General features: G+C 43.3%; 1 protein-coding gene across 5 annotated transcripts in view; it reads left to right on the plus strand.

Moving 5' to 3' along the window:
- Positions 1–12235, plus strand: part of LOC139556650 (utrophin-like) — a 185734-nt gene that overhangs the window by 106056 nt on the left and 67443 nt on the right. For all 5 annotated transcript variants that reach the window (XM_071370862.1, XM_071370857.1, XM_071370858.1 and 2 more), the window contains exons 8-9: positions 1251–1311; positions 8415–8476. In XM_071370862.1, the coding sequence (XP_071226963.1) occupies positions 1251–1311; positions 8415–8476 (123 nt within the window). The remainder of the gene's footprint in view (positions 1–1250; positions 1312–8414; positions 8477–12235) is intronic.

The following is a 12235-nucleotide window of genomic DNA, read 5'->3' on the forward strand; positions in this document are numbered from 1 at the left end:
TATGGCCTTCCTGTTACATCGTGTGCTGTAGGTGTCCTGGAGGGCAGGTAGTTTACCCCCAGTGATGCGCTGTGCAGACCTCACTACCCTCTGGAGAGCCTTGCTCTCGATTGTGCATCTGTAAAAGTTTGTGTTTTAGGTGACAAGCCAAATTTCCTGAGGTTGAAGAGGCGCTGTTGCGCCTTCATCAGCACGCTGTCTGTGTGGGTGGACCATTTCAGTTTGTCTGTGATGTGTACGCAGAGGAACTTAAAACTTTCCAACTTCTCCACTACTGTCCCGTTGATGTGGATGGGGGGATGCTCCCTCTGCTGTTTCCTGAAGTCCACGATCATCTCCTTTGTTTTGTTGACGTTGAGTGACAGGTTATTTTCCTGACACCACACTCCGAGGGCCCTCACCTCCTCCCTGTAGGCCGTCTCGTCGTTGTTGGTAATCAAGCCTACCACTGTAGTGTTGTCTGCAAACTTGATGATTGAGTTTATGCCCATGCAGTCATGGTAGAACAGGGAGTACAGGAGAGGGCTGAGAATGCACCCTTGTGGGGCCCCAGTGTTGAGGATCAGCGTGGTGGAGATGTTGTTTCCTACCCTCAACACTTGGGGGCGGCCCGTCAGAAAGTCCAGGACCCAGTTGCACAGGGCGGGGTCGAGACCCAGGGTTCCGAGCCTAACGAATGAACAGCTGTTCATTGCTGTAGTCAATGAACAGCATTCTTACATAGGTATTCCTCTTGTCCAGATGGGATAGGGCAGTGTGCAGTGTGATGGCGATTGCGTCGTCTGTGGACCTGTTGGGGCGGTTGGAGTGGGTCTAGGGTATCAGGTAGGGTGGAGGTGATATGATTCTTGACTTGTCTCTCAAAAGCACTTCATGATGGTTGTGTTTTGGCTTTGAAGTTCAGCCTATTCTTCCACTTTCCTTCTCTCCGTTTGTTCTGCCCTTTATCTGTGTAGTCTATAACAATAACATGCCGTTAGAACACATTAACCGGTTATTTAGACGGCGCAGTACCTTTTTACAGCTACAGCCATCTTAACTTACTCTCACTGTCCAAAGGTTATACCCATACATTTTTCAATTTCACGCATAGTGGGTATCGTATTTGTACAACAAGCCAATTACATAATGGAACTATTAGTGGATATTTGCAGAAGCGTGTGGCTCGAAAGACTAAAATGATTATTGTGCTGCAAATATTGCGTGTTTTTATATTTACATGGTGTATTTTTCGTCCTTTTTCTCAACAGCCTCTGTGCAGCTCCCGTGGCAGAGGGCGGTCTCTCAGAATAAGGTTCCATACTACATCAAGTGAGTAACACTTACTGAAAACATGCTGCTTGTGCATGCTATAAGAAAAAAATGTCTTTATGCTTATTGTATGGGAACTAATTTGACTTGTGAGTGCGTGATTCTATTAATGCTCTAAAGTTTCCTTTAAAGATTGAATCCTCATTTGGGGAAACAGTGCCACTGTTCGCCCCCCAGCACCTTTGTTGTAGTTTTTGTTTTGTTTATGAGAGGAGAAACAGGAGAGGAGCGTCCCAAACGGACGTGGCAGTTTCATCATATTGAATTTGAAGTGATTCGAAGTGCAATGTCAATTGTTGCTCATTCATTTTGCCGGGGGGTCTTTCCGATTTGCATAATACCTGTCATAATGATGAAGTATTCATGGACCCTTTTACAGTCGGTCTATAGCAGCGGTATTACTGCTTAAGGTAGGTGTCACATTGCCCATTGAAATACATTCACAGACAAGCTTAGCAGCAGACAGCTGGTCCATTAAAAAAGCAGAGAGGGAGGGAGAGGTTTGTGCTGATAGCCACTCAGGAATGGCTTTCAGACCGACACATGCAGAGAGAAAGAGACAGAGACAGGTGGACAGAGAAAGTGGACAGAGATACGGGGGCTACTGAGAGACAAATAAACTGAGAGAGAAGGATATGAGTAGAAAGAGAAAAATTGTGATTAATAGGAAATGACAGTCAGAGAGAGATGGGGTGAGGATGAAAGAGGGAGAGGGGGTGATAAGGAGGTAGAGGTACAGAGACAGGTTGTGAGAGATACTGAGTGAGACAGGGAGGCATTCCTGTGAACACCTGCAATTTGTTTAGCCCTGGAGCTTTGCACTGGAAAGCATCGGAGATGAAAGCAGCAAGAGGCTGGGAAGACAGGACAGGCTTCGAACTATGGAATCAACAACAGCTTTCTGTGATCACAGGTGTTGGCCCTCAAGCGGCCGACTACTGAACCCTTTGCCCCCACCCCTCCCCCACACACACACACACAAACACACACACACACTTTTTACCATATGTACCATTCTTGACTCTGTATTACATAGCACAACAACTTGACCACGGGTTTAGCTGAGCCCCACTCACATTCATCCTGAGTGACCCTATAAGAAGGGGAGAAAGGACGAGAAATCAGCCTATTGAAAGCCTCCCTTAGATCCAAAACACTGTGAGGTTTTCATATCATTCAAATGAATGCAACCACCGGGAGCTGCAACACTCAGTTATCGCCACTGTTGTCGTCTGTGATTAAACATCTCTCAAAAAATCTTCTGACCCCTTTGAGTGAATTCAAAACTCTGCCACAGCCGTCACAGGGCTAATTGTAGGTCACTTACAGTGTAATGATATTACTGTGACTTCAACATCAGGCTTTGGCACATTCATTTGGCTCTTGCCCCCCCACCTCTCTCTCTCTCATCCCACTTCTCGTCGGCCTGATTGCACAATGGCCGCTGTTTAAACCACGCCTTACCCCCGTCCCTCCCCTCCCCGGGAGAAGCGACACACTAGCGAATCAAACGGTTACACACGGACACCTCGACACCCGCCACTCTGCCATCCTAGTTGACCCCCAGCTGACCTCTGGCATTTCAGTGGGCTCAGACGTCCAGAACACTGTCAGGGTATAATATTGGACTGCCGTTCTCTTCTGCACACATAAGAGCTAGCTTAAGCTTCACATGACACTCTACGGGACATGTGTGGTATGGGTTTGCATTTTTGAAATGCAAAGGAGAAGAGGAGAGAAAAATATATAACATTTTGAGGGGAGGATTAGAGGCAAAATGTATTTGGAATATGTCAATTGGAGAATGGTTGGAGATAAGTCTACCACAAGGACTGTCACAGAAGATGCAGGAAAAGTCTCCCTGAGTCACAGATATTTCCCTAATTCTATTTCCCTAATATTTTTTAAATGTTTAGTCATAACCGCTAATGATTATTCATGACTTACATGTCTATGACTCTGTGACTTTGGGAGTTGACAGAGCATCACTACACCGAGCATAGCTCAGTGTTTCACCTAGCTTTACATAATTTAAGGCTTACCGCCTACACTTTTGTTTCCAATTAGTTTCAAATGAAAATGTTTGGGTCGACTGGCCTGGATGTTTGCTTTTTGTGCATTTTATACCCAATTTACAGTACATCTACATTGCATTCAATTATATACAGTGAGGTCCAAAAGTATTTGGACAGTGACAAATGTTTTGTAGTTTGGCTCTGTACTCCAGCACTTTGGATTTAAAATTATACAATGACTATGAAGTTAAAGTGACTGTCAGATTTAATTTGTTGGGATTTTCATTCATATTCAGTGAACCGTTGAGAATTTACAGTACTTTTTTTACACAGTTCCCCCATTTTACCAAAAGAATTTGGACAAATTCGCCTATACTGTAAAACTTCAATTAAAAGCAGTCTCTCAAATAGCTGATTGTCCCTTTTTAATAGCCGGGAACGGCACACATTTGAGCAAATAAATGGCTATATCAAATAAACGCTGGGTCTAAATGAATTGTTTACGAGGTTAGCATGAATTGTTTACAATGTTTAATGTTTGATTTGTTCCATTAAATAATTTACTAAAGACTTGGAAAAAATTATGGAAATCATACATTTTTATCACCAGTAAAAGAAACTGCTAGCCAGATGATAACACATTAGTGCAGGAAATTAAGAAATGTATTAAAATGCTGGAAATGAATGTTGGAATTAAACAATTAAATATGCAAATATGCAAAAGCTGTAAGCATATATAACAAATTGTGATTTATTTCCCATCAGTACAAAACATTGTTTAGATGCTTTTCAGACAACGATGCTGTTTACACGTTCTGTTGCTACCTTTCCAATCACATATGTGCGATGGTACGCTGCAGGGACCACTCAACAATCGTACGCATCAAAGGTTTAAGTATTTGGTCCCATATTCCTAGCGCGCAATGGCTACATCAAGCTTGTGACTCTACAAACGTGTTTGATACATTTGCAGTTTTAGTTGTGTTTCAGATAATTTTGTGGCCAAGAGAAATCAATGCTAAATCATTTGTGTCATTTTGGATCCCCTTTTATTGTAAGTAAGAATATAATATGTTTCTGAACACTTCTGCATGAATCTGGATAACACCATGATTACGGATAATCCTGAATGAGTTGTGAATAATGAATCAGAAAGTTACAGAGGCACAAAGATCCTACCCCCAAGACATGCCAATAACAGGGGAGGTTAGCATGTTTTTTGGGGGGTATGATGTTTATGCATCCTTTATCTTCTCTCTGGTCTGTGATGTGGATGAAGTAGCCAAGCCAAACAGGAAATGCCAGGAGAAGTAGTCATTATGCAGAGGATTCAAAACACTGTAATTATGCACCCAGTATCCGAGGCAACCTGGAGCCAGGGAGAAGCAGAATAGCAGACTCACCTCTGTCATTCTATTCACACTACTCTGCTACAGCTTGGCCACACACTCTTTTAAACAGCACTTTCCTGTAGCTTTTTGGTTACATAAAATGTAGAGTTTCCTAGGTTTTAGGTAGTATTCCATCCCAGAGGCCCGTTGTAATGATGTTCACTCTTCACACAGAAATGTCAAGTGCTGCTCTCTATATCACTCACTCATTCACTCCCTGCTGAGGACAGATTCAGTAATAATAGTATGTATTAGGATCCCCGATCCACACAGGTATCAAAACACAACAAATAAAATACACAATATACATAGCACTACACGTACATTACAATTTGGCATATGCTCCCATCCAGAGCGACCCACAGGCAGTACATTAATCTCAAGATATCCAAGTGAGACAACCACATATCACAGTTGTATCACAACCACTACATACTACAATGCAAAAATGAAATACAAAAAAATGTCTGTCTCTCTTCACAGTGCTGTAATAAGCTCTTGAATATGGTTGTATTGCTAGTTTGAGTTACCTAGGGTGGCAGAGAGTTCCATGTAGTCATGGCTCTATTTAATACAGTGTGTTTCCCAGCCTCTGTTCTGGACTTGGGTATTCAAGTAAAATCAAATCAAATGTTATTAGTCACATGCACCGAATTCAACAGGTGTAGACCTTACAGTGAAATGCTTACTTACGAGCCCCTAACCAACAATGCAGTTTCAAAAAATACAGATAAGAATAAGAGATAAAAGTAACAAGTAATTAAAGAGCAGCAGTGAAATAACAGAAGCAAGACTATAAAGGGGGGTACCGATACAGAGTCAATGTTATTTGAGGCACTGCAAATAGTCTGGGTAGCCACTTGACTAGATGTCCAGGAGTATGGCTTGGGGGTAGAAGCTGTTTAGAAGCCTCTTGGACCTAGACTTAGCGCTCCGGTACCGCTTGCCGTGCGGTAGCAGAGAGAACAGTCTATGAATAGGGCCTTCCTCTGACACCGCCTGGTATAGAGGTCCTGGATGGCAGGAAGCTTGGCCTGGTGATGTACTGGGCCGTTCGCACTACCCTCTGTAGTGCCTTGTGGTCGGAGGCCGAGCAGTAGCCATACCAGGCAGTGATGCAACCAGTCAGGATGCTCTCGATGGTGCAGATGTAAAATCTTTTGAGGATCTGAGGACCCATGACAAATATTTTCAGTCTCCTGAGGGGGAATAGATTTTGTCGTGCCCTCTTCACGACTGTCTTGGTGTGCTTGGAACATGTTAGTTTGTTGGTTCCCAAGGAAGCAGCGTATCCTTCGCGTCGGGCTCGTCAGAGTCGTGAAAGGAAAAAGAGGATTTGGCTAGTCCGTGGTGAGTAATCACAGTCCTGATGTCTAGAAGTTATTTTCGGTCATAAGAGACGGTAGCGGCAACATTATGTACAAAATAAGTAAAAAAATAAGTTACAAACAACGCAAATAAGCGAGCAAAATAACACAATCGGCTGGGGGCACATAAAACATCTGCCATCTTCTCCTCTGGTTGCAGGTCTTGTTGGCACCGATGAGTGTCCGAACTGTGTGCCAACTGCTTGAACAGACAGTTCGGTACCTTCAACACATCAACACCGGTGGTGCTGATCTCTGAGTTCCTGTCTGAGCTCATTACCCAAAAGCTGTCTTATCATCCATGTTGGCACCAGATATTACACAACAATTACATTCCAATAGGCATTACAAGTAGAATATAATTGACTCGGAACCATTGGTGCACACATGGAAAAGACTACATCTCTAACCGAGTTTGATAATAAATGTTGCATTCTATATGGCACTTCCAAGCCCCTTCGTTCCATTCAGGCAGTAGCTTCAGAACAGTCAACCTTAACTGCTTATTCAGGAAGATGCATCTCTGTGTTGTTCTTCAAATCCGAGTGATTTTTGATTTGTCACTAGTTACCACCAAGTCAAAATTGGCTATATCATAAAAATGTATAAAATATATTTTTAAGGTTAGGCATAAGGTTATCAGTGTGGTTAAGATGAGGGTTAAGTTTAAAATCAGATTTTATGAAGATGCATTTTAGAAATTGGTGGGGTTTAGCCATAATTATGACTTTGTTGCTGGGGTAACTAGTGACGACCGATTCTAAAACCCTGTCCTTGCTGCCAAACCATCTCTTTGACATTCTGGGACCTGAACATCTGTGTGATCCTTGTATTCTTCAAGCCTTAACATGTGTACATACATCACAGCTTTGTCCTTGTTATGGTTACTGCAGGTAATCTTAAACTTGGGAGTTTCTGAGGATAAATGAAGACGGATGGCAGAGGGAGAGGGTAGGGATGATTGAGGAAAGTTAGAACCTGGCAACTCTTGTCGGTTGACTTCATGACGACAGTCCTACATTGCCAATCCAGATCCAGAGGAGGTAGTAGGCAGCTAGTGTAGTCCATTTGTTGATTGAGACAGTGTCCTTCGTTCTGTGTTTGTCATTCCGCTGCTTTGGTCTGAATACATTGTGGCAAGACACAGGCGGGTTGCCAGATCAGTCAACTCCCCGTGTTTCATCTTTGGGGCTAAGGCTGGCTTCTCTTTGATGTGACTCCTTGACACTTATTGGAATTGCAACATTTATTGCAATTACTCCGACTGCTGTTGACATGAGTTTTGGTGTGTGCGTGCATGTGCTCGCGTGCATGCATGTGTGTGTACATGTTTATGCCACAGCCGCGGCAAAATGCTCAAGCTGTCCATTTCTGATGGCTTGGTGTCCAAATTTTCACTGGGACACAATAATATCCACTCGACCGTGATTGAATCAGGCCCTGTCTAGTGTAGGACAGCTAAAAAAGACACTCTGAGCTCCAGTGATATTTGGAATGCAAGACGTGTGTGTGGAGGAAGGTGTAAAAGTGTCAGCCATTTCAGAGCATGATGAATAGGGATGAACACCTGCTGACGGCTTCTGTAGTCAGTCTCCCCTGTGTTCTACTGTCAGCATTTCACTAGCTACCCTGTCTTTTCTCACTCTCTCTTTCTCTCTCTCTTGCTCTCACTCTCTTTCCAACTCTCTCTGTCTCTCTCTCTGTGGAGACAGTCTCCTCCACGATAACCTAATCACAGAGACACTGGCGTTCACAACAGAATAGACATCTAATTTTAAACCCACGCCTCCTTTGTAAAACGTTAACTCATTACAGTCCCTTGATACCAGTGTGGGTACAGGGAGGTATATTTTGCCGAAGCGGAATACCTCCAATATTTATCAGTTCCCTGATCACATGAAGCAGTGCAGACTGACACAAACCCCAATCCTGCTTATCAATGTTGTCTTCTGGAGTACTAAACTCAACAAGACTCTCTCTCCTTGACCAGATCTGTTTTTTTGTTTTTTGTATGCATTTTCATTTCAAATGTTGTTTATTTTCGTTGATTTACCATACCATATTGAGAGGGGCCAGGTGGAGATGAGAGGGGTATGTGAGAGGGGTGTGTTGGTGTGTGTCTCCTTGTGCATCACTCTGAAGGCGTCCCGGAAAATGTGTATGCTTTGGTAATCACAATCAAATCCGCGTTTCTGATTTGTGTACATGGGCCTCTATCTTTGAGCCGATAAGAAAACAGGTAGAGAAGCAGTCTAGACTGTGATTGCACAGAGCAATTTATGTGTGTGTGTGTGACAAAAGCCTTATCGTTATCCCCTGTTGTTTTCCAGCCACCAGACTCAGACTACCTGCTGGGACCATCCAAAGATGACAGAGCTCACCCAATCACTTGGTATGGAACACAAACACAACCAGACATGTATGCATACACACAGACTCCACTCCACTCAAAAACTTCCAATCCAAGATAGCGTAGCAGTCGGACGTGGGTTTGTCTTGTCCAGCCTAATTTTTTCCCCACGTATATATTTTAATCTCACTTTCCACCTACGATCTAAATATACTTTCCTGCCACCCGCCTCACCCAATGTAGTACGGATCTGCTATTTTTATACGTTATCACTGGAACCTCCATCAGAAGCTAGCCAGCTAACTAGCTAATAGCTAGTAGTCACGGCTAGCGGTCTTCACCTTTAGATCGGACACCAGTCAGCTTTAGCTCGGTCAATACCTGCCAGTCTGCACAGCGCGATATCAACCCAGAGAATATCAGACAGATTTTCTCCACCACATCACCGGATTCCTGCCGCAAGCTCTGGGTCATTACACCGGATCATCGCAGCAAGCTAGCTGCAACAGAGTGGCTACCGCTAGCTAACGCCTCTGTCCCGAAGCAAGCACTAGGTAGCCTTGGGCTAGCCTCGAGCTAGACCCATCTCTCGGCTAGCCGAAGAGGTATACCCGCTAATTCGTGGGCTATAATACCTCTTTTGCCAATTGGCCTGGACCCTTTATTGCTGACACGGAGCCCCGCCGATCCATCACGACTGGTCTGCCGACGTAATCGTCCGATATGGTTTCAACAGGTATTTCCGTTGCGATGTCACCAAAGACCCATCTGCTTTCCCCGGCCCGCTAGCTTTCTGAACGCCGTGCCTCCTGCTCGCCGAGCATAGTAGCAACTACCGAACAGCTCCCGGACTCACCAATTGCTGCTTATTGGACCATATTATCCCCCGGCTACACATGCCTCTCTCTAATGTCAATATGCCTTGTCTTCTGCTGTTTCGGTCAGTTACTGTTTTATTTCACTGTAGAACCACTAGACCAGCTCAACATGCCTCTTTTGACACACACCCCACACATGGGGAGGCCTCACCTGGCTTAGCTGGTGTCTCCAGAGATGCAAGCTCTCTCATCGTTACTCATTGCCTAGGTTTACCACCACTGTACTCACTTCCTACCATACCCTTGTCTCTACATTATGCCCTGAATCTATTCCACCACGCCCAGAAATCTACCCCTTTTATTCTCTGTTCCCAACGCACTAGGCGACCAGTTCTTAAAGCCTTTAGCCGTCCCTTTCCTACTCCTCCTCTGTTCCTGTGGTGATGTACAGGTTAACCCATGCCCTGTAGCCCCCAGCATCACACCTATTCCCCAGGCACTCTCATTTGTTGACTTCTGTAACCGTAAAAGCCTTGGTTTCATGCATGTTATCATCAGAAGCCTCCTCCCTAAATTTGTTTTATTCACTGCTTTAGCACACTCTGCCAATCCTGATGTCCTAGCCATGTCTGAATCCTGGCTTAAGAAGGCCACCAAAAATTCTGAGATTTCCATTCCCAACTACAACATGTTCCATCAAGATAAAACTTCCAAAGCGGTCGGAGTTGCAATCTACTGCAGTGATACTATCCAGGTCTGTGCCCAAACAGTTCGAGCTTCTACTTTTAAAAATCCGCCTTTCCAGAAATAAGTCTCTCACTTTTGCCGCTTGTTATAGACCGCCCTCAGCCCCCAACTGTGCCCAGGACACCATAAGTGAATTGATTGCCACCCATCTATCCTCAGAGTTCGTACTGCTAGGTGACATAAACTGGGATATGTTTAGCACCCCGGCTATCCTACAATCTCAGCAAGATGCCCTCAATCTCACCCAAATTATCAAGAAACCTACCAGGTACAACCCTAAATCTGTAAACATGGGCACCCTCATAGATAACATCCTGACCAACTTGCCCTCTAAATACACCTCTGCAGTCTTCAGCCAGGATCTAAGCGATCACTGCCTCATTGCCTGCATCCGTAATGGGCCCACGGTCAAATGACCACCCCTCTTCAGTGTCAAATGCTCCCTAAAACACTTCAGCAATCAAGCCTTTCTAATCGACCTGGCCCGGGTATCCTGGAAGGATATTGACCTCATCCCGTCAGTAGAGGATGCCTGGTTGTTCTTTAAAAGTGCTTCCTTAACCATCTTAAATAAGCATACCCCACATCCCAAAAAAATTGAACTAAGAACAGATATAGCCCTAGGTTCACTCCAGACATGCCTGCCCTTGACCAGCACAAAACATCCTGTGGCGTACTGCATTAGCATCGAATTTCCCCCACGATATGCAACTTTTCATGGAAGTCAGAAACCAATATACATAGTCAGTTAGGAAAGCTAAGGCTAGCTTTTTCAAACAGAAATTTGCATCCTGAACCATTAACCTTTCACGAGCCTCTACCCCGGGTCCGGGATCACCCCCCACCCCCCCCACACACTGATTAGCATAGCTAGCATAGCTTCACAAGTAGATAGTAGCATCTAAATATAATTAAATCACAAGTCCAAGACACCAGATGAAAGATACAGATCTTGTGAATAAAGCCACCATTTCAGATTTTTAAAATGTTTTACAGGGAAGACAAAATATGTAAATCTATTAGCTAAACACGTTAGCAAAATACACCACTATTCTAACTCCATCAGTTTCTTACTCCTTCAGGTGCTATCACCAATTCGGCTCAACTAAGATATTGATAGCCAATAACCTATAAAAAAAAACATCAGATGACAGTCTGATAACATATTCATGGTATAGGATAGTTTTTGTTAGAAAAAAGTGCATATTTCAGGTAGAAATCACAGTTTACAATTGCACCGACCATCACAAATCGACTAGAATTACTAGATAGAGCAACGTGTATGACCAATTTACTCATCATAAAACATTTCATAAAAATAGACAAAGCATAGCAATGGAAAGACCCAGTTCTTGTGATTTCAGACCATATTTCAGATTTTCTAAGCGTTTTTCAGCGAAAACACAATAAATCGATAAGTTAGCATACCACATGTGCAAACGTTACCAGAGCATCGATTCCAGCCAAAGAGCGCTATAACGTAATCACCGCCAAAATATATTAATTTTTTCACTAACCTTCTCAGAATTCTTCCGATGACACTCCTGTAACATCATTTTACAACATACATATACAGTTTGTTCGAAAAGGTGCATATTTAGCCATACAAAACCGTGGTTATACAATGGAAATAGTCACAACTCAAGCCTCAAAATGAGGAACGTCAGCTTTCAGAGTGATCTAGTTTAATCGAAAGCTAATCATATACTTGACTAAAAAATACAGGGTTGACAGGAATCGAAAGACAAATTAGTTCTTAATGCAACCGCTGATTTACATTTTTAAAATTATCCTTACTTTTCAATACAGGGTTCGCCAAGTGAAGCTATACCAAACAAAATGGCGAAATATGCGTTTAAAATATTTCGACAGAACAACGATTTATCATATTAAATATTGCTTACTTTGAGCTGATCTTCCATCATATTCTTGGGCAATGTATCCTTTCTATGTTATAAACGTCTTTTGGTCGATAGATGTCCTCTGTCCTTCGAAATATCCACTAACGATCGAACGGGACCCCAAAACGTGTCCAAAGTTTCAGAGTGCACAACAAAGAAATTCCTCAAAATCGCACTAAACGGATATAAATTGCTATAAAACGGTTCAAATTAACTACATTATGATGTTTTTAACAACTATAACGACTGAAAATATGACCGGAGAAATATTGCTGGTTAGACAAGGATTTGGAATGAGGCAAGTCCGATGTCCTTCACGCTTCAGGCGCGCGACG

This window comes from Salvelinus alpinus, chromosome 27 (assembly GCF_045679555.1).
Source record: "Salvelinus alpinus chromosome 27, SLU_Salpinus.1, whole genome shotgun sequence".
Lineage (NCBI taxonomy): Eukaryota > Metazoa > Chordata > Actinopteri > Salmoniformes > Salmonidae > Salvelinus > Salvelinus alpinus.